This window comes from Haliotis asinina, chromosome 1 (genome assembly GCF_037392515.1).
Source record: "Haliotis asinina isolate JCU_RB_2024 chromosome 1, JCU_Hal_asi_v2, whole genome shotgun sequence".
Lineage (NCBI taxonomy): Eukaryota > Metazoa > Mollusca > Gastropoda > Lepetellida > Haliotidae > Haliotis > Haliotis asinina.
The window spans coordinates 52,878,231-52,904,019 of NC_090280.1; the positions used below are offsets into that span (position 1 = coordinate 52,878,231).

Genomic DNA, 25,789 nt, shown 5'->3' on the forward strand with positions numbered 1-25,789 from the left:
ATAACGGGTTGATCATGTTACACTGTAGAACGTAAATGTGAAACATCATAATTATTAGGACTTAGTGACAGATGACTGTTGACCATATTATCACGAGTGATCTCTGTTTGACACTGAAATCGGGTCAAAGACGACCCAGTGTTATCTGACGATGGATGAAATGGATGAAGATGAAGTGAGTGCTTTGTGTTTTACACCGCCATGGTCATCAGTCCATCAGTTATAAAAGGGTATGTGATACTTTTAGGAACGTACAACTGATGCATATCAATGACCTTTGCCACTGCAGTGTGACAATAATCAAGGACTTTGTACCTAAACACCTATGAGAATGAATGTAGAAAGCTTATCCTGCACCAATCTAAGGACGTAATTTTTGTGTATTCATATATTTCGACTGATACGAATTTGCCCCCAATGTCTTAAATCATACCAACTCTTGGACATAGTAGTAGCAATATAGTTTTATTGAAATCATGTATTTGGAAAATGTTGTTGAAGTCAGATGGTCCACCCCCTAATGCATAAATACGTAATTTAATTTTTAAATAAATACATTAAACACATTCCAGTGTTTCAAAGAAAAACATGCTAACAAGATTTACAGTGTATTTAGCACTATTAAGAACAACGATGCATGTATTCGCGAAAACCTATAGACTCCAATCATAAAAATCATAAATAAAAAAAAACATACAAAATAATTTGTTTTACACGTGTGTTAATATGGTTAGATATGTGGCAGTTAACCAGAACCGATCATATAGCTTGATTCTTTCTGAGTGCGGCGTTGATGAACAAACAAACCGATAATATGGTTTACAGTATTTCATTTCCATTCCTTAATTGGTAGCTTCATGTCAAAGGAAAACTGTGGATTTCCCGATGTGTGCTGCTGTGGTGAAACAGACCAACATGGGCGGGTGAAAAGTGACACAGACGTCCCGCCAGTCGAGCACACAGTCACAGGTCCTGGCATGACAAAGGGACGCAACCCTGACGCAGAGTGAAATAGACAAGTCTGGGACTTCTATTTACTGAACGTAAAGATCAATAAAGGATCAACTAGACACGGAGCTAAATCTACAGAAGTAGACAAGCAGCGGGTTTTGATATACTTTCAGATGAAGTGTATATCTGAACGAGGATCGAACACAGAGTGATTGAAAGTGTTGAAATAGGCCCCTTTGAATGATATTCCAGTTAAATCACTGCACCACGCTGATTTATGTCAGTGGGAAAACATAGGCGGTAAGGCAGGTCAAAGATGCTATTTTACCCTTTTTGCGGTTCAGTGTAAACATATCGTAATAGTTCACTGTCTATTGTGTAAACAATTCTGGGATTCATGCTGTTGACGTTTTGTTTTATCAGTGTGTACCTTCAAGCAAGCGCGTAGACCCACAGTCATGCACAAGATAAAACTTCAAGTACTTGAATGTTGCAAAGTAATCGCCAGTATCTGTCTAAACACGTGACAAGGTTAAAAGCAAAGCCATGTGAGGAGTACAAAGTTGAGTAAAGAAGTAGGTCAGTTTCAGGCGTTGAACTTTACATGAAAAATCACCGGTAAGTGGATGCTACGTCCTCAGTACAGTGTTTAGCATTAGGGAAAACCATTCATGAGACCACAAATGTGTTAATCAGAAGTAAACTACGCCCCTTTTTTGTTGACACAAGTGGTGGCATTATCGGTCATCTATATGGCCCATTCAGGAGTCTGAGGTGAATTGATTAAATAAGTCATCCTTCACCACTCACCAGTTTTCGTGACCATTTCGTCTCGGAACGGGTCATCTTCACGTGGGTGGGACTGGCTCAGCGTGTGGTACATTTAGTATTTATGATAGCACCTTCTCGGACACGTACAGATGATAGTCCGGAGCAAAGTCAAACTCGGGATCGAATCTACTCTTTCAGAGTCAGGTCCCTAATTGTCAGCACACACTGTAGGCAATCAGACCCCCCTCAGCCGACTGGCTGATCAAATCATGTCCCTTATGTACCCCTCTGACAAGGGTGAATGGCGATGAAGTGCCAGGCATTTACCGAGTACTTTCAAATTTTGGTTGGGATTCAATAACAGATGTGGGCATATGTATTTATGGATTACACACTTTTGTCAGCTACACCCCTTATTAGACTACCAACGTATATACTGCTCACATCTGTCTATTCTGAAAGGAAAGACAATACTGCAAGTGTACAGCTCAGATTTTATGCAGTCTTCAGGGCTATTCAATACAGCAGGATGTTGAATCACTGTTCATGTTGTATAGTTTGACAACCAAAACAGGGATAGGCAATGAGAGCAAAGAGTCTGAACCCTCAGATACTAAACCTTACAGACGGGTCTTGCTGAAGGATGGTAAGGAACTGGATGGTAACTTTGTTTTCCCGAAAATGATGTAACTGTTTTTGTAGGTAGTGCACATAGATCTTACTGAAGCAAATGATCTATTCTCATCCCAACAGGTAGTCAATGGTTCTGGAAAATCGTCACCATGCTGAGGGCCGGTGACTCTGAGCACAACAACAAACAAAAATGCCCGAAGGAGGTGACCATGTTGGGAAAAGCGATGTTTGGGCGGGCTGGTGAACTAATTTCCCCGAGAGTTGTAAGCTCACATCTACATTTCCATCATCTGCCGGAAGAGCTGGAGGAGAAGAAGATTAGAACAATCTTCATCATGCAAAATCCCAAAGATATCCTATTATCGACGGAATCAAATATAGTATTGAGTTTTACGGGACGTATTCAGACTTTCTGGATCTGTTTCTGGAAGGTAAAGGCGAGTGATGTGCAGACGCTGTTCGTTATACTGAACCATGGGGTAATAACATACCAGGGCTGTGTATTGTGCTTATTATACTGTATTCATATTATAGTATTGATATTCATTTAATGTCAGTGTGAAATAAAATGCTCTGTCATAAGTGTTCTTTAAATGCAGTGTCTGTATATTGTTTGTTCACTGAATGTTTGTTCAAACGATCGAACCTGCTGGTGTGTCTGGAAGAAGGTTAAATGTGACCCCATTTCATCGCTGCGACAGCGAGTGAGTTGTTTAGAGTCACATCCTCAATATTTTAGCCACATCGTGACGAGGACAGTTTCATTTATATCAATACTGAAATCAATAAATCTTGAACGTTAAAACCTGTCATTGAAGGACAGTGAAATACTAGAGTATATAACTGGCAAACCTGACACATTGTAATCAGAGAAGACAATGCAATATACAACACGGCCTTTAGACTACAAACAACTTAAGGTAGATCACCATGCATGGGGCCTTACAGTACCTTTGCTACCTATATTGACACTAGCTGGATTTACATCATCTTTTCAGCCGCTGGCGATTGTAGTCAAATTTAGAAGTAATGAAAAATCACAAACATTAAAATCCTGGTACGTCTTTATTCCCCGAGGCGTTTTGCCGGGAGTGTTAAAATGGACTCGGTCCATGCGTCCGTCCATCCGTCAGTTCATAGAGCAGATCTTTAAAACAGTTTAATATTTCTTCACCAAACTTGGCATATAGATACTCCTGGTGGTGTTCTGGTGCATTTAGGTTGTTTTGCAATTCTGAATTAAATATTTTTGGCGTTTCCTTGGCAACAAGTTTGATTTTACTCAAATTGGTGGTAGTGCTCTTTTCCGAAGCAAAAATCGAAAGCAAGTATGTATTTGTTTGTATAATTGCACCATTTCTCCGAGCTGTTAGACGTTTCACATTCTTGACAACTTGACACCTATGACATCCTCACGCATATCATGGAGTCATCGGTCCCGGTCTCTTAATGATACCTTTATTGCAGTTCGGGGACTTTGAATGAAGAAACTATGACGTTAGTATTCGACATAACTATGATGTTCGTATTCGACATGACCAGTCGAGTGAGAGAATCTGGGCCATCCCACCACCTATCCCGATGACTTTAGGGCGGAAGTAGTGTGTTGGACAGCAACAACGCTATTCCTGGCTCCTATGCCTTCAACAACCAGAATCCCTTCCTGCACCGCAACCCACGGCAAACAGGTTGTGTAATTCGGTCTACGGCCAGCCATAGGGTGCTGTGAACCAGTCTGACACTGGGTCGACAACGGGACTAGAAGAGATTTAGCTTTAACCAACACCCACCACGAGCAGATATCTCTTCCCCGGTGCCCCCAACAATAGTCACCAAGGGTACAGATGTTCTGTGTACAGTGAGTGAGTGAGTGAGTGAATGCGTGAGTGAGGGAGTGAGTTTACTTTTACGCCGCATTCATCAATATTCAGGCTAAATATTTCCAGTCTGTAAATAATTGAGTGTGGGTCAGACAATCCAGTGATCAACAGCATGAGCATCGATCCGCGCAATTGGGAACCGAAGACATGTGTCAGTCAAGTCAGCGAGTCTGACCACCTAACCCGTCTGTGTACAGAAACGTACACAGGATACATATATGTGTACCTGTGCCACCACCGACCCTGCAGCTCTAACTGATATTGTTTCACTTTGACAGTAGACAATCATCTGCAAAAAAAGAGAAATATCTTTTCATGAACAAAGATTTACAACTCAACGGTGCACCTCTGCTATATATAAAGCGCTATGTCCCTGCTTGCCACGGTTGCATTGCCCATTGACTAATTCGGAGACGTGACCTAGAAACTTATATCTCTTTATCACGCTGACCTATGGAAAACGTCACCGAACATGCACCGCGGCTGATAGACTGCCTTGGTTTTTAGATTCACTCACCTCAGCGTCACGTACATCAAACATGTACATGTATGTTTGCACAGGACCGACCGACTGATACTTCCACCAGTCTCCTTGTGTCTATCAACCCAGAAATTGAACCTTGAGTGTCCCAGAAAAACTTCAAACCATGGGACAATCTTATAAAATAATGAAATAATTAATGAAAAACAACGTTCAGATCGGTTTTGTTAGAAGAGTTCAGAAACAACGTGGACAAGTTGAAAACAGAATACATGTGCCTAAACCCCTACTCCACTCTTGGAAGTTATTCGAAAATGTAGTTCCTAAGTGATTTGGCACATAAAAGAAACGTATGATCATGACATTAATATGGTACAACTTACAACTGATTCGGTTAGCACTAGGACATAACTGCCATATCAGTCGTCGTCCCTACTTTTCCATAGCGCTTATTCCACTCCTGGCCATACCATGTTTCTTGTTCATCACAATTATATAGACTACCTAATTCATGCATGCTAAGTTGTACCAAAATAATAAAGGCAATTACATCAACACTGATGTCACCATAAGATATTTCCATGTGCGCACATCAGAAACGTGATGTGTGGACGAAATATACTCTTTCAATGAAACCCTGAGTCCAGACACTAATTCTAAGTCCACTACATGACATTACACCATCTACATGTACAGTGTATTACATTATATGGGAACATCGTTTCATGAATATCACTGCTCTCTTATGCTTTTCTGTAAACACATAGCTCATCAGACGTGGAACGACTGCAAATTTCTTTTTAAAAAAGGGAAGAATGTTATTTTGCAGTTAGCGTTTTCATTTCACCATCATGCATTCAGATCACCAACATGGGGCGGAACAACTGGAACAACACATATCTAAATAACAGAGCATTGACCTGCATTTGCAGTCTTGATAAGAGCGTATCGGGTTCACCGAAATATCAAAATAGCTGTTGGGGGAATGTCTAAATAGCCGTCTTGTTTTCACAGTATCGAGTGTAGCTAAAGGCAATACGTCCAATGTTCAATGCAGGTTTTTCGAAAAAAGGGGGAAATGACAGGATGCTTGATTCGCATTTAGAATGAAGAATGATAATTGTTATGATTGTTTAGTAGCTATGTAAAATGGTTTTAGACCATTTGAGTTAGTTATACTTTATAGGTAACTGTAGTGTACCTGAAAAAAAATACAGTATTAAGATTTCAGTTTGGACAATATCATAGAGAAAGAGTGGAATAGGAGCTTCCGGCACCGCCTGTCTCGACCTGTATATGATAGAATACAACGTACACGACGTCACTCTACATTTCTCAGTTTTGGTTTCACCCTAAATGGTGTCGCGTAGTGCAGTTGCAGGTGCTATGTAATTTGATGTGTGTATTTATCCACGCTGTATTGGTTCTGGGGTCCTGTCAAGGACATCAAAACGGTTGCGGCGTTCCTCGGAGTGTCAGACACTGACGAGCTGTGTGAGCAGAAATAGCACATGCGTGCTGCTTTACGAAGCCGAGGGCTGCCGATAGGGCGCCGAGGGAGGGATATGAGGGATCGTCCGATATCTGGAAGGGAGGTCACAACTGAATATATAGAACGTGTCAGATTAGAAATAGTTTGGCTATAATATTCTTAATTTTAGTCGCACCTTCCTTGAAGTCATTGGTTAGAGACAATTCCAGCTCTGTCTTACATGTTGTGAGGAGACACCTGTCAGAAGAAGTCCGAGTACTGCATTACTTGTTGTGAGGACACATGGGTTTTTATTTTACCACGATGCATGTAGATCAGCATAAAGGAAGGCAACTCTGCAGAACGACTATGCTCCACATTTTTGTTATCTCAATAGCATACACATTTCTTTCCGATCCATGACTTGCATTACGGTCTAGATAAGAGCGTGTCAGGTTGACTGAAAAAGGTGTTAGGTGGATCTCGACTAAGAATCCTGGCCCTTGAGGTGTCCTGACTCTGCTCCCCTGGAACCAACACGACGACACTGACACTGCCCTCTATGATCAGTGTTGCTTATTAACAAGGAATTGGAAGATTGTTTGGGACGATTGGTATACACAGTTGTGTGTTGAAGAAAGTCAATTACAAGCGCTCATAGCACATCCTGGTCAAAATGGCAGCTCAGGGGTAAGTACTTGTTCCCCACATTATTCTGGGTGCATACAGAGCTGACAAGGTAGCCATCAAATTGCAACAGGAGCTTGTCTTTCACTACTGCATTGATGTCATGTATTGAAATGAGACTGTGACTTAAATAAATGCAGAATTACATCCCCATTGGCTAGGATCCCCGTTCAAATCCAAGTTCGACATAACACTGATCCTTGGTTTGTAGGCATCTCTGTCAGTTTTGTTAATAGCACCAAGTAGTATCCTTACACAAGCCATTCTAAACTTTCATTCAAAACTAATCAGTGAGTCAAAACTCTTATTCGACATTGTATTAATCCTTAAGTATGCAGACCTGTCATTTTTGTAAATAGTGAGTGAGTGAGGTTAGTTTTACGCTGCACTCAGCAATATTCCAGCCATATGGCGGCGGTCTGTAAATAATCAAGTCTGGACCTGACAATTCAGTGATCTACAACATGAGCATCGATCTGTGCAATTGGGAACCGATGACATGTGTCAACCAAGTCAGCGAGCCTGACCACCCGATCCCATTAGTCGCCTCTTACGACAAGCACAGTCGCCTTTTCTGGCAAGCATTTTATGTAAATAGCAGCAAGCGGTTTCGGAACACAAGTGACTACAAACTGCGGTGTTACATCAAACCCAACCACTGATTCTTCACAGAACTCCCGAGATTCTGGACTACCGGAATAAGAATGGTCATGGATGGTCCTTCTACAAAAATGACGGCGTCCTCCGGTCGATCGGCACCACCCCTGAAGATGACATGAAGATGATCGACAAAGTTCAGAAACTGGAACTAAGGGACGATGACGTCTTGATTGCGGCATATCCCAAATGTGGTAAGAAGCTAAGCTGGATAATCTGTTGAGTGACTGAATGGTTTTGGAAATCTGCAGGAAGCAGATGGCTTCATAAGTCTAGAACCTCGTAATCATGCTGCAGGCAACGAACTCATACATCTACTAACCTTGCCTAGTGCTACCTGGACTGAGTAGATCATGCTGACCGAAACACAAATACCATTCAAACAGGATTAAACTCTATTCCACTTACTTACTCTCTCTATTCTATTCCAATCCCTTAAGGTACCCACTGGTTATGGGAAATCGTCACCATGCTCAGAGCCGGCAACTCTGAGTACAACAAGCAGGCTAAGGAAATCGCCATGTTGGGGATGCCGAAGTTTGAGCGGGCTGATGAACTCCCCTCCCCAAGAGTTCTAAACTCACATCTATATTTTCGTCATCTGCCGGAAAAGCTGGTGGAGAAGAAGATAAGAACGATCTTCATCATGCGAAATCCCAAAGATGTCAGCGTATCGATGTTTAACCATCTCAACGGAATTAAACTGAGTTTTAGGTTTGACGGGACGTATTCAGAATTTCTGGATCTGTTTCTGGAAGGAACAGGTGAGTCATACGTACATGTTGTTACAACATGACCAGTCTCACAGGTCATGGCAGAGTTAGGCTTATATCAGTCTGGAGACATATTTCCCCTATGTAATTAACATTGACAGAACAGTAACATATTACTTTGATGGCCCCTGTCTTCAACAGTTAAATCCGATATAGTTCATGTTGTTTCGTTTAAGACGTTATAATTCACTGTAACATTTGTGACCGTGGGTTTGGAACCCGGCCATGTTTATAGGCACCATACCTGCCCTCGTGGGTTTTAACGAGGAGGTGGCCTATATTAATTCGGGCTTGATACTCTCGTTTACGTGGCACACCGTGAATCGACTAATGTGCCTTTTCAAAGCACATTGAACACCCACTCGTTTGCTGTCTGAATTTCGTTTTAGACTATATGAAGCCATGTGTGTTAGTGTTCGTTTCAAATCTGCCTGGATATGGAGGGTAGCGCCTTATGTACTGCGCGGCCAGAATGTCTTCTTTAAACACTCAGAGCTGATTTAATCCCAGATATAACATATGTTACATTGGATCACTTTCTAAATGGCACTTTGTAATCATGACATTCGATGTTACAGTGGCCAATGGTGATTATGTCGACTACGTGAAGGATTGGCTGCAAGTGAAACAGGACAACCCGGACTTGCCAATATTAACATTGTTTTATGAAAACCTGAAACAGGTATGTAGTTGACGTGGATACCCAATGTCGACAAGGTCAAAATAGTTTGCTGGGTTCACGGTTTGAAGATTTGAATGTAAACACCAGTGGTCAATCACGATGTATACGCTCAGCTCAGATAAATAAACTGGAAATTCTGATACAATTGCTGCATGTGCATGGAATATGTCATGGGTTGCTCCTTCATGTGATGTGGCCAATAGTAGTACCCTTATCAAGTGCATTATCAATAAGTAACATAAGAGCATATTGTTTGCTTTTCTGTCTGTTTTAACGTTCAGCGTTGGGTATTAACATGGTTTAAGTAAAGGAGTGAGTGTTGTCTTCGTTAGCATTTCTCGTTTACAAATCTGGTTATAGATTGGAAGGTATATCATTAGTTCCTTTGGTACATCATATTTATTTTCGGCACTGAAATTGCACAGGCCCATAGCACAACACCTTTAATATACGTGAAGACGGGAACATGTTCATCTGTAGGTTACATTGTGTTGTAAGATATATTCTGTACTAATTGGCATAGTATTCAAATATGGACAAGTTTTGAAGTATAGTATGGGTATGGTTAGTTAGCAATGCTGGGACTTTATGAAGGTTTGGATGGGCACAATAATATTTCTTGATATACAACTTTCACATGGAATTATAAGCAGGTCAAATAAAGAGAAAATGATATTTGTCTTCTATTTGGTTAATATCATACAGTTTGCAAGTTCTATTCTCTTTTATGACATTATTAAATCTTCTACGTTCGACAAATCAACTATGTGAAGAACATCTCAGTCTGCTTAACACTATGCTATACTGTTTTGACGTTCAGACATGAAAGATATATGTCGGCTTCCAAAGTACGTTTACATCTTATAATGCCAACATATACTGGAAAGTGATATCTTTTCAAACCATTCTTGCAAATATCTTTTAATCTTTGTGTTAGTTCTAAAATAAACTTTCCCTCAGAATCAACATACTGATCTTCCCATACAAAGCCAAACCTTTTTGAGAATAGAAATTTTCTAGCAACGAAATAAAATTTGTATGTGCATTTTTATCAAATAGCATCATCATATTGTAACATCAAGAAATCTTTTACATGCTATTAACTGAACTCTTTCGATATCATTGTAATAATTCAACCTCCATATTTCGGCTTCGTCAAAAACATAAATTGGCTTAATTTACGCATCACATGTTTTAAAGTATGAACTTATGTTAATATCACTAAGTACACTTAATTGTTTATGGATACCTATCATGACTTTTTGTGCTTGTAATTAATTAATAAGTGCTGTCCAAGATAAGCAATTACTGAAGAACATTCCCAAATGTTTGTATGAACTGGAACATTCTAATTTTTCACCTTTATGTAACCATTTTTCGTCTTTTGATAAACGTCCCCCTTTTTTGAAAACTACCTCTTCAGTTTTATTTCTATTTGCAGTTAATTTATGTTTGTGACGGTAACTCTCAAGTTATTGTATAAGATTTTGTAAACCTGCAACAGTGCTTGAGAATAGAACGATATCGTCTGCAAAAAGCACAACAGAAGAAACATTTATACTAGGTCAGGTGGATTCGTATTCCATACCCACAGTTCCTTTCAATATGCTGTAGTTCAAAAGAGTCTGAGAATTCGTTGTTATTCTTAACACAACCTCTAACATTTTCATACATATTATGGATCGTGTTTTTCATTTTGGTATTTGGATTATTGAGACTGCCTTGTTTGTGGAGCGGGACAATAAAATACCGATTGTCCAACTAGTTGGAAAAATACTATTTTCTAATATTATATTGAATACTAATTCTAAATATGGTGCTAAAATATCTGCCGAATTCTTAATCAACGCTGGTGTTATGTCATCAGTGCCTGGTGATTTAGTGACTTTAAAACATTTAGTGCTATCCAGAATTCCATCCCTACTAATAAGACAATCGAACATATCTACTGATAGCGCAAAAGTAGTCAGGAGTCACTAGACGTTAATGTATTTGGATCGTCAACAACGTTATCAGTATTATTATCAGTTTCTAAGTTGAAAATTGTTCTTAAATGTCGATGCCACTCATTCATACTGATATTGCTTTTTGCTACTGTAGAAGGGTTCAATTTGTAAAGTTTAAGCCAAAACAATTTTGAGTCCGATATGCTATCTTCTGTGTCCAGCCGCTTTTCTTTTAAGTAATCATAGTCACTCTTGTATACACACTGCGTTATATTCATTTCTTATCTGACAATATTCTTCGAATGACCTCTTATCTGTCGATTTCCTAAACTTATTTAATAGCTTACAAAGTTTAGTTCTAAGTTTCTCACATGCACTTAGGTACCATTTCTTTGATGTACCAGTTTTTCATACTTTCGACAGCTTAACAGAGAGTATTGGTAACATATTTAATGCTGTCATGAATATTTGTGAACATGACCGGAAAACAGATTCTCGCTACATTGTTCAACTTTATCGTTTTCCAAAAAAGCTTACAAACATTATTATCTAACATGATCTGTCGTTACTGATAGTGCTTTTGGTAAACGGTCTGACTTGATTCGTGATTGTGTTCTAAGCTTGCAAGCATTATTATCTAACATGATCTGTCGTTACTGATAGTGCTTTTGGTAAACGGTGTGACTTGATTCGTGATTGTGTTCTAAGCTTGCAAGCATTATTATCTAACATGATCTGTCGTTACTGATAGTGCTTTTGGTAAACGGTGTGACTTGATTCGTGATTGTGTTCTAAAATGTTACAAGCATTATTATCTAACATGATCTGTCGTTACTGATAATGCTTTTGGTAAACGGTCTGACTTGATTCGTGATTGTGTTCTAAGCTTGCAAGCATTATTATCTAACATGATCTGTCGTTACTGATAGTGCTTTTGGTAAACGGTGTGACTTGATTCGTGATTGTGTTCTAAGCTTACAAGCATTGTTATCTAACATGATCTGTCGTTACTGATAGAGCTTTTGGTAAACGATATGACTTGATTCGTGATTGTGTTCTAAAAGCACCAACGAAGTCAAATAAAATTGATGATGAGATAATGCAATCTACTAGGCTTGAATAATTATTACCTATATACGTAAAATACCCTGTTTCTTGATCGCTGGCACATCGCCCATTATCATTAAAGACTTTACGTTTACCGTCCTTGGACTTATTTGTTATTTAAACATTTGTTTATCTGAAGTATATACTGTATAGTATACTGGACTGTTCATAATTCTATGTTGTTTTCAACGGCCATAGTAGTGCTAATTGTACAAGTGCCCTTTACAACATTTGTTCGAGATGACGTTTATTTGGTTGATTTTAGGATCCTGTCAAAAACATCAGAACGGTTGCCGACTTCCTTGGAGTGACTGTCAGTGATGAACTATGTGAGCAAATAGCAGAAGCGTGCAGCTTTAAGAAGCTGAAATCGGCAAACACTGAGGTCAAGGAGCACGTCACTAATGCTTCCAACATGTGGAAGGAAGGTCACCAAGGAGTGTATAGAAAAGGTGAGACTTGTCTTTGTCCCTGTTTGTCAGTGTTTTCTTCTTGCCCTTTATAAATTAAATGAAGATCGCTGATAGAGCAGGTCCAACACTAATACTGTTGTTTGTTGTAAGACACTCGTCCGTTAGAAAAAATCATTAATGTCACTTGTTGTGAGACACATGCGGTTTAGAATAGGTCCATTAAGAATAGCACTCAATATGATTGTTATAGGACATTAAAAACTTTACTACAGGCTGAAAGGTATTTATCTGTGATGCAACGAGTTAAGGTATAAGTTAATGACATTTAGAGTAAGCTTGCAAAATTTCATTGTAAATGAAGCAAGGAATGTGTCCATTCAAAGGAATCAAAGAATCTGCCCATTACTCAAAGAAGCTGTAGAAATTCACTCCACTTTTGTATGTAAATCATATGGTGACATTAGAGAGAAATATATACCAGTTTGTTACCTGTTAATACTTAACCCCACCCCATGTAACTTTTACATTATTATTATGTTCTTGCAGTGAACAAAATGACAGAAATCTGTCATTGTTTATGAAACGATCCAGTAAGTTAAGATGTAAATTACTGAAACATTAGGTACAACTGACTTGTAAAAGAATACTTCTGTAAACTATCTGTGGGCCACAGACCCTGAATGTAATAAAAGTATTGTCTTGTCTTGTCCAATGATGCTACTTGACACACGTGAGTGGGGGGAAGGTAAGAATAAGTCCATTAATGATGTCACGTGGGTAAGAGTAAGTCAATTAATCATGTCATATGTTGTGGGACACACGTGGGTTAGAAAAGTATAACATCTATAGCAACTGATTGATGAGGGGACTACTCACGGATACTTATGCATATATAGATCAAACGGTTTTTAGCACACATCATGTGTGTCACAACATCAAATAATCTTGACCTAAGGGTAATATGCAAGGCTGGGTATTGCCCTGATTCTCAGATTGCAAATATTTTAAATACTGTAATATATTATGTAATAAATTAATCAGAAGGTTCCTGCCTAATGTACATCATAAATTCGCAATAGCTCTCTGTATGCGACATGATCGTTTTAGTTGCCCGTACACCATACTTTCAGACTCCCCGTTCCTGCTGTCTATGGCAATGGTTTACAGATAAATACAATGATACAGAGCCGTAATGTGGAATGTTTACTGAAAGTATTGCAACAAAGTTGTGAACATAGTGATAAAGGTAAAAGTACAACGTGATTTCATGGTAGGTGTTGTTTGCTTCAGCAGAATTCACTTCAGTGCAGAATGTAATTAGTGTTACAGCATGCTAGTGATTTATTCAGATTTAACTCCAATATTAACGTGTTAACATGAATTATGGCAAAATGAAACAAAAACATGATTTAGGTTAGCTGCATGAACGTAAATTCTCATGTGGCCACCAATAACTAAGAACCTCTACTGAAATGTTGATATACAGTACTACAATTTTTTGTAAACACTTAGGACTTTATGAAAAGTTCATAACATATATCCCATTATGAAACAATCGAAAATAAAAAAAATGTGAATTGTGAACTGATTACTGATAGTCCGAGGCTCTACTAATAAGTCCACCTAAGAGCAATGGTACATCTGAGATCACATAGTATGGAACTCTTGGAGCCACCTATAAAGATGCTTCCCCCTGTAAAATGTCTCAAAAAACAAACGCATTTTGTTGCTAAGAACATACAGGACTCATAATTCAAACGGAGCTAACTCTGGACGACCTGACATATTGCAGATTCGGAACCATACCGCGATAATCGTGCCAGTATAAACCGGTTCAACGGTAATATTGCACAGCTCTTGTGACCTTATGCTAACAGGAACTTGTGACACTGACAACTTAATTTTCCTTTGGGTTACTCGAGAAAATACCCATGAATGACGTACGTAAGGAGCTATATATATATATAATACTTACTGACCTTAAATTGTATTGCTCATCTTTGAAGATATGATATTATTTGCTGTTTCAGGTGAAGTTGGGGATTGGAAGAACTGGATAACAGTTGCCCAGAACGAAAAATTTGACGGCGTCATCGAACGCCGATTTGAAGGAACGGGCATTGTATTCACGTATGAATAACTGGTTATATGGTGGTCATGTGATTGCGGTCAGAGTTTAGCCACTGAACCTTACTGACACTGAAATCAAAGTAGAGTTAGGAAGAATGAATGAATTCTGTTACAACATGGATGAGTGAGTGAGTGAGTGAGTTGTATTAGTGTTGTCATCAACAGAGTGAGTTGTATTAGTGTTGTCATCAACAGTTATTCATGTTTCATACCCTTTGCAAGCTAAGGGAAATATAAGTAACTTCATATTTACAATGTATTTACCTATATTTGCGTTTGATACTGTACACATTTAAAGAAGCTTTGGCCTCGAATCAAGTATTATGTATAAGTGTTTGCAACACATGCCCAAAGCATGGATTAATCTGGCCTGTTAAACTAAAAACTGTAAATACCCTAATTTAAATCAAATGCAATTTTCCTGAAACATATTTTTCGTGTAAGTTCTATCACAGGATTACATATACAAAGTTTAAAGCGTAACCAATATTTTATGACAGTATATGTTTTTGAAAACTAGAAACATCACTGTCTAGTTACCACATTCCACTATCTTACACTTGCCAACAGTCACATTCGTAGCGGGCAAAGAGGACAAAATCTGGGACGGGTATCAGCGAGACTAACAGAAACGAGGTGCATAACGTTTATTTGTGTTGCACATTAAAGTCTCACTAGCTAGGGGTCATTCTCGTAAGAGACATAGGACAAAATCCAGGACGAGTATCTGGGAAGCGAGCAGAAGTAAGGTGCACTGTGTTTATCTGTACTGAATGATTATGTTTCACCTGCCAGGTCACGTTGATACCGAGCATAGGTCAAAAACTTGGACGAGTATCTGGGAAGCTATTATTGCAAGATGCATTGCGCTGATCTGTATTGTTAAACTATATGCCATGGTCATCGTGCCACATATACCTAGGCCGCAATTCAATTCAATTCTTTACTGCATGAAAGGCCATAGGCCCATATACAAGAAGGAATACATCTTAACGATGGCATATATGATCAACTTTCTATTCAAATCTTTTCTTAACAAACATGCATGGTAAATAAATCGGAACTGATCAACGATTCTTTGGTCAAACTAAATGACATGATTTTAAGGTCACAATAAGAAAGGTTTGTCAGTAAATGGAATACAGTGTAAGCTGTCAGAACCGGCATCTGTCCAATCCGGCAAGTTGTCAACACCAGCATAAAGTCTCAGTCCTACCCTCGTCACGATATGGCTTAAATATTGCCGATGTGACGTTAAATTATAACTCACTCACTCACTCAGTCCTACCCGTGGCGTGTATATTTATCATCAGCTCTACAATCCAGCACGCTGCCTAAATGGGACTATTTCTTCAGTCTGGTTTAGACAGCCTCCACTGTAGGTATATAGTACTCACACAATCATAATCTTCCTCTTAGCTTTTATATATTGCACATATGTTTGTACCCTTGGCCTTACCTTCAGGTGTATGTTTTCTACATTTCTGTTCAGAATCATATACTTGATACTGATTACGACTACACTGTTTTGTGACTAATATCGATTTAGCGAGTGTGTCCCTTACGCTAAACATTACCTTATGTTGTGGGCACTATATTTTTTGTGACTGTATATATATCAATTGTATTGTACATTGTATTACATTGTGATTATAGTGTGCCCAATCTACATGTGATGTTTATACTTTGAAAAGCTAATGTTTTAAGAATCAGTTATTGACAGACTCTGTAAAGGATGTTCCTGTGAGCAATGTGTAATAAACTCCTCGTGTATTTACTCACGTGTTGTGCTGTGTTGTGTGTGGATTGGTCAACATCATGCCAAGCGAGCTGATTCCTCAAAACTCGCGTTTTGCTTTGTGCACAAATCAAACTATACTAAACCTCAAAAGAAACGCAATAACGACTGAACTTTCTACAAGAAGACACTTCAATTCACACTAGCAATCAAAACGGAGGCCTGAGGTCAAACTTGACAATTATATTGAACATATTTTCAGGAATGACATTTAGAGTTCACACAAACAAAAGTGATACCATTATGATACCAAAGTCAGTATCGTGTGTGACCTCGATAAAAGCGTTGCATCGTATGTACATTGAATAAATAAACCGGTTGATGAACACTATAGCCATTGATTCTTTACTGATTACTGTGACGTCCAAAATGTGGAACAACATGGGATCATGTGACTCGGTCAATATAGCGAGCAGCTGTCACTTCATTTTTTTCATCCTGGATGGAGATTCTGGAACACCACGGTGCCAGCTGTCTCCTTCAGACTCCACGCGTCTCTTTCAACAATACACTCATTGGAAGACAGTTCCCCGCTCCTTCGCCATAGTCTCACTCTGCCATCAGCTATCGAAACACATGTACAATACTACCTTTCAATAGACAACAAAACAGTTCGCCATAGTCGATAACGCCAATTTCGATGCTGAGTTGCCCATTGCAGTCGGTTTGACGAGCATTGAGGACAGGAGCACGATGTGGTCTGCGATAGCAGTGATTTCTTCCGCGCGGAAATCGGCGCACTGTATAGGCACTAATGGGTATGTTGTGAGTCCCAATGGTTTGGCGTGCTGTGTCGGCCTTGACGTTGTGATGTTCCTGTAGGTCGCCCAATGCGCAACGCTCGAAATTATCGCTGGTCCAAAGACCCAGAGCGCCGGTTGCTATTGTATTGCAGCTTCAAATATCTGCAAGCCCTTGGCCTTCATTACATTGTCTGTCTTTTAGCCCACTGGAATCTTTCCCTTGTTTTAGATCAACAGCAAGGCTGAATAGGGACATTTAACGTGGTTTATTGACATTTTGGAAACAATTCACTGGCAAGTCCGTTTTTTGTCAGATCTTTTCAACTGATGCTTAAAGCAATTACAATTTCCTGGCATAACAACTGATCACATTTATTGCTCATCCAACCCACCTTCTGCTTTGTGTATGGGACAGAGAAGTTAGAAAACCTTCCACAGAACACCCTCACGGGTTTTGGGAGTGCCCAGAGGAACGCACTTTTGCACAGCAATCATACAGCACTGGTTTGAATAAGGTATATTTTCTAGGCCCATGACTTGCATAAACAGCCTTGATAAGTAGCGTTGCATGTTGACTGAGAGAGCTGTGTGATCCCTCTCGTGGATCTAGCGCAAACATCCTCGCGTCGAGGTGCCCTTGCCCCGCTCCCCTGGAATCAACACTTAAACAGTCCACCTGCCAACAGGCAGGGAACAGGAACATTGGCAGGGACCAGTCCTTCTTTAAGGCGGTAGCAAAGTCACGCTAGGCATACACAGCTGTTTGTTGAGGAAAGTCAGTTACAAGCGTTGAACAAACATACTGATCAGTATGGAAGGTCAGGGGTAAGTACTTGTTCCACTTACTATTCTGAGTTCTTTTTCCGTATTAATCATATTGAGTCAGAAATAACTCGAACTGGTCACGAATGTAGGCACTAGTGTAACTAATCAAAATGGTTACTAGTTTAGTTAAACTAGTTAGTTTCAGGAGAATATAGCTGACTGACACTTCTGTGTCGATATTACTTAAACACAACAAGGTCTGGGAAACACAAAGTCAAGACTCTGGATCGACATCATATTGATCCCTGGTTTGTGGGCAAGATTTTGTATATATAAAACCAAGAAGTTTCGTCACACAAGTGAATACAACCGCCATAACTTTCAAAGCGGCGTTAAATCAAACCCAACCACTGATTCTTCACAGAACTCCCGTGATTCTCGACTACCGGAATGAGAACGGTCATGGATGGTCCTTCTACAAAAATGATGGCGTGCTCCGGATGATTGGCACAACCATTGAGGATGACAGCAAAATTATCCAAAAAGTTCAGAAATTTGAGTTGAGGGACGATGATGTGGTGATAGCGGCATACGCAAAATGTGGTAAGACTTTGACACAGCTTTATAAAATTTGCTCAATGAATTATCCTTTGTAAAATGAATGCAAATTAAATAAATAGAGTGATTAAGAGCTGTTGAAGTCTGCAGCAATATTGTAAAAGTTCAAATAGGTGTAAAACCCAATTCAGTACTCAAACTGCGCTGTCTGTTCCGATCTCTTCAGGTACTCACTGGTTGTGGGAAATCGTAAGCATGCTGAGAGCAGGTAACACTGAGTACAACAAAAAGACAAAGAGGGTCGCCATGTTGGGGTCAGGGAAGTTTGATGAGCTTGATGAACTCCCCTCACCGAGAGTTCTAAACTCACACCTACATTTCCGTCATCTGCCAAAGTCGATGATGGAGAAGAGAATAAAAACAATCTTCATCATGCGAAATCCCAAAGATGTATGCGTATCTTATTATTTCATGCTCAACGGACTACAAAACAACAGCTTTGAGTTTGACGGGACGCGTTCAGAATATCTGGATCTGTTCCTAGAAGGAAAAAGTGAGTAATTTATACGTGTGTTTGGGTTTAGAAGGACTGATATTTACGAGAGTTTAGGTTTGCAAGCTCTCATGTCCTATACTGTCTGAACGTGTCTGACACACCCAGAACGTTAACGTTTAATTATGATTTGGTAGTCAGGAGCTACCTCAATGCAGATGAAAAGTGTCCAAAGTGCTGCTAACCGAATGAAGGTTGAACATGTTTGTAACTGATTGTCGGTGAAACTAACATGCTGCAACTGAACGTTTGCTTAGAAATTTCAACGTATGTTTATACCCACTGACTGTCGGTTTAATTGTTCTAACCAGCACACTGCGAATGTAAGCTGAACCATTCTAATAACCTCTGCTGTAAAAGTGTTGATCTAAATATTCTAAAATGAAGATTTCGGACTTGACGTGATCATTACTGAATGTTTCAGTTCCCGGTGGAGCTTATGCTGACTACGTGAAGGATTGGCTGCAAGTGAAACAGGATCACCCTGATTTGCCTTTGCTGATACTGTTTTATGAGAACTTGAAAAGGGTTGGTAAATTTGGTATGTTAACGGCTTACAAGGCAAGTGTCAGTAAGACTTAATGATCCTCCCCGCCTCAACACAAGGGCCCACCAGGATGTCTCAGTATAAACTAAATGACACTACAAGAAGAAATCGATATTCGCTTCTTTCGCATGTTGTTTATTGTAAAATACTTATTCATGTGATACACGCAATATCGACCATAAGAGCCTCCTGAAATTGATTTTACTATTAAGTAAGCATTTCCTCTTCATTGTTTGCCAACGTCAACGCCAACGTCAACGTCAACGTCAATGTCAACATGGATGTACACTATACGCCTGATGGTAATTCAGACATGGGGTCGATGGAAGTTTATGCAAAAGGGGATCTGGGGCCACTGCACCTATTCAGACAGTGCCCAGCGGTATTTGGTAAAGGTCAATAACCGAAATTCTGTTGATTTTAGGACCCTGTTACCAACATCAAAAAGGTTGTCGACTTCATTGGATTGTCTGTCAGTGATGAACTAATAGCGGAAATAATAGAAGCGTGTAGCTTTAAGAAAATGAGGACGGCAGACGCAGCTTTGAAAGAACAGGCATTTAACGTGTCCAACTTCTGGAAGAAAGGTCAACAAGTAGTCTATAGGAAAGGTAAGTGTAAATTTATGTTTTTTCTACGCCGGTGAGAGACGGTCCAAAGGTCTTTTGTAAACTATATAGCTTTACTGCTTGACAAGCATTAGATGAGCCAGCGCAGTGAACGCGTTTGTGACAAGCAGGCGGGGCAAGTAATCTGGACGGATACACTTGGTTGCTACAGGTAGATTGGCGATTAAGCACGTGCAATACATGCTGACCGTGGTGTGAAATCAATACCGCTACTGTTTAACACGTGTCTCGTTACGCGAGTTAGTTCAGCAAAACAGCATCACGAGGCGATAAGCACGAGGAAATTGAACTTTTCAATATTTAGATAACAACCTGTTTCCTTCTTGTTTCAAATGGAATGTTCTGGGTGGCGTTCCCATATATGCAAATTGGGGCATTTGTCAGGTCGTTGCTGATCTAATACTTGTCAAGCAGTAGGTTATAATCTTGTTCAAATCTATTGTATATGTTACTATTGTTTAGCAACTTTGCAATTTATTGATATCGTATGTTTGATCTTCGGATCTATCTCTCAATTTACAATTTGTTGGTTTATATGACACAAGGGCGTGGTTTCAAGTATGACGTGAAGGCCGTGGAATACCATTGAACGAGAAAGTAGAAAGTAATTTCGATTCGTGTCCAGTGTATTTGAAGACTCAATCATACACTGAACCGCAATAAAGACGACACTGCCTAATCAGCTTATTTCAAACACACGTAATTAACACAATAACCGTCGGAAAAAATTCAAAATTGGCATGTTTGATCGTCTTAATACTTAAGGACTAATTTCAGTCAATTACCAGTCAAAATAAGGACGGATGGCGCGACAGTGTTTGAACGTTGACAACAACGTTGCATCGTCTGTACACGAAGTCGATGAGAAGGTTGATGAAGGCCATGGAAATTTGTGCCCAGACTCGATGAGAGAGTTCCGATACATTTGTCGGCCTTGGTCGCACATCAATGAGCCCCACTAGTGTTTTATCGGGTTGAGGTCTGGACTTTACTGAGGACAGGCCATTTAAGAGTTTGTATGCATGTTAACGGAGAAAGTTTCTACTTGCTCTCGCAGCATGGGCACATCCGTTGTCGTGATGGAAGACGTGGTTTCCATGACGACAAAATTGTAGCACGACGAAGGGTGTCAGCGTTTGACCAGTGTAGCGGGCAGATGTTACAGCATTTCTCTACGAGGAACTATATTCTGGAACACCAGAGGGCGTAGTTTGTGATTGAGACCTATAGCACCCCACACTATTATGCTCGGACCTCCACTCCACCATGACACATTCATCTACAAAACGCTCTGCGCTTCGTCCACTAACTCTCACTCTGCATTTAGGCGTCGAGACGCAATACCGGCTTCCGTCGGAGAAGACTACAGTTCGCTATTCCCGTTGACGCCAATTCTGATGACGTGTAACCCACTGGAGATGAGCACGACGACGTCGAACAAGGAGAATCGAACCCTGGAAAGACCAACGACTTCTGCCTTCAAACGCCTCCGCACTGTGTCGGCGCTGATTGGTCTCTGGTGATTGCCAATGGTTGTCGGTGTGGTTTCCGTAGGCCCAACGAAACGATTTTGCAGGTGGAGGTGGACAATCTGGCAATTTTGCCTCAACGTTGTCACGGGCGGTCTTCCGCTGCGAGCACGGTCGGCTGTGCTTCTAGTGGCTTGGACTCTGCTGCATGGGATATATTGCTCGAACAAGAAAAGAAAAAATGATTAGCAACATGTGTTGCTGTCTGACCAGCATTCAGTCTTCCTAAAGGTCGGTGCCTCTGTTCCCTTGCTAATCGTGGCATGTCGCTACAGTCGACCAGTGAATGATTCCGTGCATGTTCGGTGGCACTTTTTAACAGGGATGATACCTCGGGATGCACGTACATTTCATGAAATACGCACAAAAACTCGTCCCAACATCATTGTAGTAACTGCGTTTTGACGACATTTTTTATCAAATACAGCATCTGAAACTAAATTTATTGAACACTGGTCGCGAACTAGATGTAGCTATCATACAAAAAGTGAAGCAAACAACTATTATTAAAATGATCTATGTCTTTCAATACTGTTGGTATGATGACGTTTCTTTGCGGTTCAGTATATTATTTTCCAATCTTCTGTTATTGCCTGTACGATTGCATTACTTAAGCCCTTATGGTAAATATGATGTTACTGTTTCAGGTGAAATTGGGGACTGGAAGAACTGGCTAACTGTTGCTGAAAACGAGAGATTTGATGATGTCATACAGAAAACATATGACGGTACAGGCATTGTTTTCACGTATGATTAGACAACGCTCTACAGGGTTGTCTCCGTGAATATAAACATAAAATCTCATAAGAAGAACGTAAGTAAGAACATATAGGTAATAACTGATCTGAGACAGAATTTATCCAGTGAATTTGACACTGACATCGACGTGAAGTCAAGGATTGAAACAGTGTAAGTAGAAGATGGACGTGGACGCGTTCGCACTTTCGCCACCGTGATTAGTCAGTTAGCTGTGGCTTTGTATAGATACATTGTCAAAGGTATTGGGTAAATGTCTCACAGCTCATATGGCCCATTCTATTATCAAATGCATACGCTAAATAACAATGTATATAACAACGAGAAATGCTAAAATGCAGATTTGCAGTGTATTCAGCACTGTTTGGTACGACAATGCATGTATTCAGAAATGTTATAGACTTCAAGCGTGTCGTATTTTACTTCTGTTCATCATGTTTAGGATAAAATACTCAAAATGATTGGATTAACGTGGTTAGATAAGAGACACGTAACTCGGATGGGTGGTCACAAGCGCTAAATTGGTTGACACTTCATTGTTTTCCAATTCATGCTGGCAGAGATTGGATCATTTACAGATGACCTTCCTGTAGCTGGGATATATGTGTGTTCGGCTACAAACAACAAACAAATATTATGGAATGGAGTGGAGTAGGTAATTGACAACAATCTAACAAAATGAATTAACCCTTCCTAATTACCGACTTGCTGGGTAACTGAATCTTGTGCAAATAACTTAAGGAAACTTTCAGAGATAACTTAAACTTTGTTCAGCCTTATCTACTCAGATATGTGCGTTTAGAAATGCAACAATAACTGTTTTAAATATGATGAATAAAAATGTAGTTAATAAGTTCTGGCAGCTCTTTTTATTTGCCATTATAGCAGACCTTCAGCAAACAGAATATATTACCAGTTCACGCAGCAGTATTCAGGTGCTTTGCAGGCTTACCTGTATTAGAGGAACAAGCAACGCCACACTCGTACCTATTGAGGTGTCTTGTAATAACAAGGAACAACACATCAGCCATGCCGGACAGCGAGGTGACACAACTTAATGCAGCTGCTGTTGGATCGCTTCCCTTCGCTTCGAAAGAATCAGTGAGTTTAGTTTTACGCCCCACTCACCAATATTCCAGCTATATGGCGGCGGCGTGTAAATGGTCGAGTCTGGACCAGACAATCCAAGACCGATCTGAGCAATTGGGAACCGATGCCATGTGTCAAGCAAGTCAGCGAGTCTGACCACCCGATCACGTTAGTTGCCCCTTATGACAAGCATAATCGCCCTTTGTAACAAGCATGCGTTTCTGGTGGACTATTCTACCCCGGATCTTCACGGGTCCCTTTATTTCGAGACTACATGGGAAAGCTTCCACTGAAACAGATGTCGATCTGGCCGTCTGTGGACGGACTCATACGTCAGATTTCAGCGAGGTAACGACAACAAGGAGCTGTTCATCTTCTCAACATATGAACACCATCGTACAAGCGTTTCGCAATGACTTTCACACTTCGTAACAGTCAACCAAAATACGTTGTCATACATGTTCTTTCGTATAAATAATTAATGAACTATTTCTTCTAGGAAAATAAAATTGTATTATCAGTGTTCTTTAATGAAAACAATAAATAATCTTTAGCGAACAAAATCTTCTGTGTATATCAATATTAATGAACTATGCCTAAGGTGGACACTCTTCAACAACTGGTCTGTCCCTTTCATTATATGGATGTAGAAGCCCCACCTATGTGCACACAACTATTTTTAACGTGTCTCCCAAGTGGGAGTACACACCGTGACCTGGTTGCCTTGTAAGGGAGGAATGCTGTGCATTCCCTCAGTGTGAGCTGTTTTGGGGAGTATGGGTCTCGAAACTGCTTAAATAACGTTTTTTTTTGTGCTCTAGGTAACAATGGGCGTAACTATGTTCTAGTGACGAATACTTTGCCATTGTATACGTTTCGGTGAAAATGCTAGAAGAAATTCTAACCACCCATTCTCGGATTACTCTGTTGTGAATATATGGCGTGTCGCACAGCAGTGATGGCTGCCAATCGGTCAGTGTCGAAGCAAGGTGCATGGGTATTACAGGAAGTGCATTTGGGGTTTTAGCGAACACAGTGTACCACCGTGGACATCAGGAGCTGGAGTGTACTGTGACAACCTATACCACCTTTCTTTGAGAATACAGCGAGGTTAACTTTTAACATGGGTCGCTGACACATCGGAGTGAGTTTAGTTTTACGCCACATTCAGCAATATTCCAGCTATATGGCGGCGGTCGAGTCAGGACCAGAAAATCCAGTGATCAAAATCATGAGCATCGGTCTGCGCAATTGGGAACCGATGACATGTGTCAACCAAGTCAGCGAGCCTGACCTCCCGATCAGGTTAGTCGTCTCTTACGAAAAGCATATTCGCTTTTATGGCAAGCATGGGTTGCTGAATGCCTATTCTACCCCGGGACCTTCACGGGTCTGACACATCGGAAATATTTCATTGGAGAATCCGTTTATTGTGTATGTATGGATAGATGGATGTCATTGATGCATAAGACAATGGTCACTGGCATGTATATTAGCCACTAGGTCAACAAGATCTACTTCCCACGACACACAGGTTATCACACGAGTGGGTTTTGGAATGGTTAATATCCTGCATGAGAATCAGCCACGTGAGAGTGTCAACATAGTATGGGAGGGATGGTCAAAGTGATGCAGGTGTCAGACGTTTACCCTTTTAGTGAAAACCACCGGCACGTTATATGGCGTAAAGAAGCCAGGCAACATTCCACAAGGTTACACAACAACGTTTTTCCATATACGTCTGTAGTAACCTTACATGTTTAAATCACCCAGACTATCAACAGCCATTCTATGTACACATGGGCACAGACAGGCCTTTAAAACAACAGTAAAACACAATTTCCAGCCAATTTGTCCAGCTCTTTTTCCAAGCACAGGAAGCGGAACACATTAACGTCACTTTCGCACCAAATGTCACCTACTGGAAAATATCCTTACACACATAAGCGTAAGTCATGGTATAAAAATGATAGTACTGAATATTTAAAATTGTGTTTTCTTTCAAAAACATATTAAACATTTGATCTAACACTGTTTCATCCAATCACCACACGTCTCTGTCCAATCGGTTGTTTACGCACGGTGCTAGCTCAGAGAGCAAGCGGTTGAAATATAGTGTAGTGGAACCACAAACCACCGACGTTAATAGCCAAGAGAGGCAACTCTTCACAGCGAATATATCTGACCGGCTTGTTACGTGCCTCTTGCCCAGGAACATGACCTGCATTTACAGCCTGGAG

At 40.2% G+C, this 25,789-nt stretch overlaps 2 protein-coding genes across 2 annotated transcripts; both read left to right on the plus strand.

Annotated features, from left to right (window-relative positions):
* The first annotated feature begins 6,615 nt into the window (after positions 1 to 6,615).
* On the plus strand, positions 6,616 to 16,359 carry LOC137293827 (sulfotransferase 1C2-like). Its single transcript, XM_067824594.1, has 6 exons — positions 6,616 to 6,877; positions 7,547 to 7,725; positions 7,972 to 8,295; positions 8,883 to 8,986; positions 12,305 to 12,491; positions 14,483 to 16,359. The coding sequence occupies exons 1-6, from the start codon at positions 6,864 to 6,866 to the stop codon at positions 14,590 to 14,592; spliced, it is 918 nt and encodes a 305-aa protein (XP_067680695.1). The 5' UTR covers positions 6,616 to 6,863; the 3' UTR covers positions 14,593 to 16,359.
* Positions 16,360 to 17,679: 1,320 nt separating this feature from the next.
* LOC137280542 (sulfotransferase 1B1-like) lies at positions 17,680 to 23,313 on the plus strand. Its single transcript, XM_067811889.1, has 6 exons — positions 17,680 to 17,948; positions 18,313 to 18,491; positions 18,673 to 18,999; positions 19,424 to 19,527; positions 19,971 to 20,157; positions 22,352 to 23,313. The coding sequence occupies exons 1-6, from the start codon at positions 17,935 to 17,937 to the stop codon at positions 22,459 to 22,461; spliced, it is 921 nt and encodes a 306-aa protein (XP_067667990.1). The 5' UTR covers positions 17,680 to 17,934; the 3' UTR covers positions 22,462 to 23,313.
* Positions 23,314 to 25,789: the final 2,476 nt, after the last annotated feature.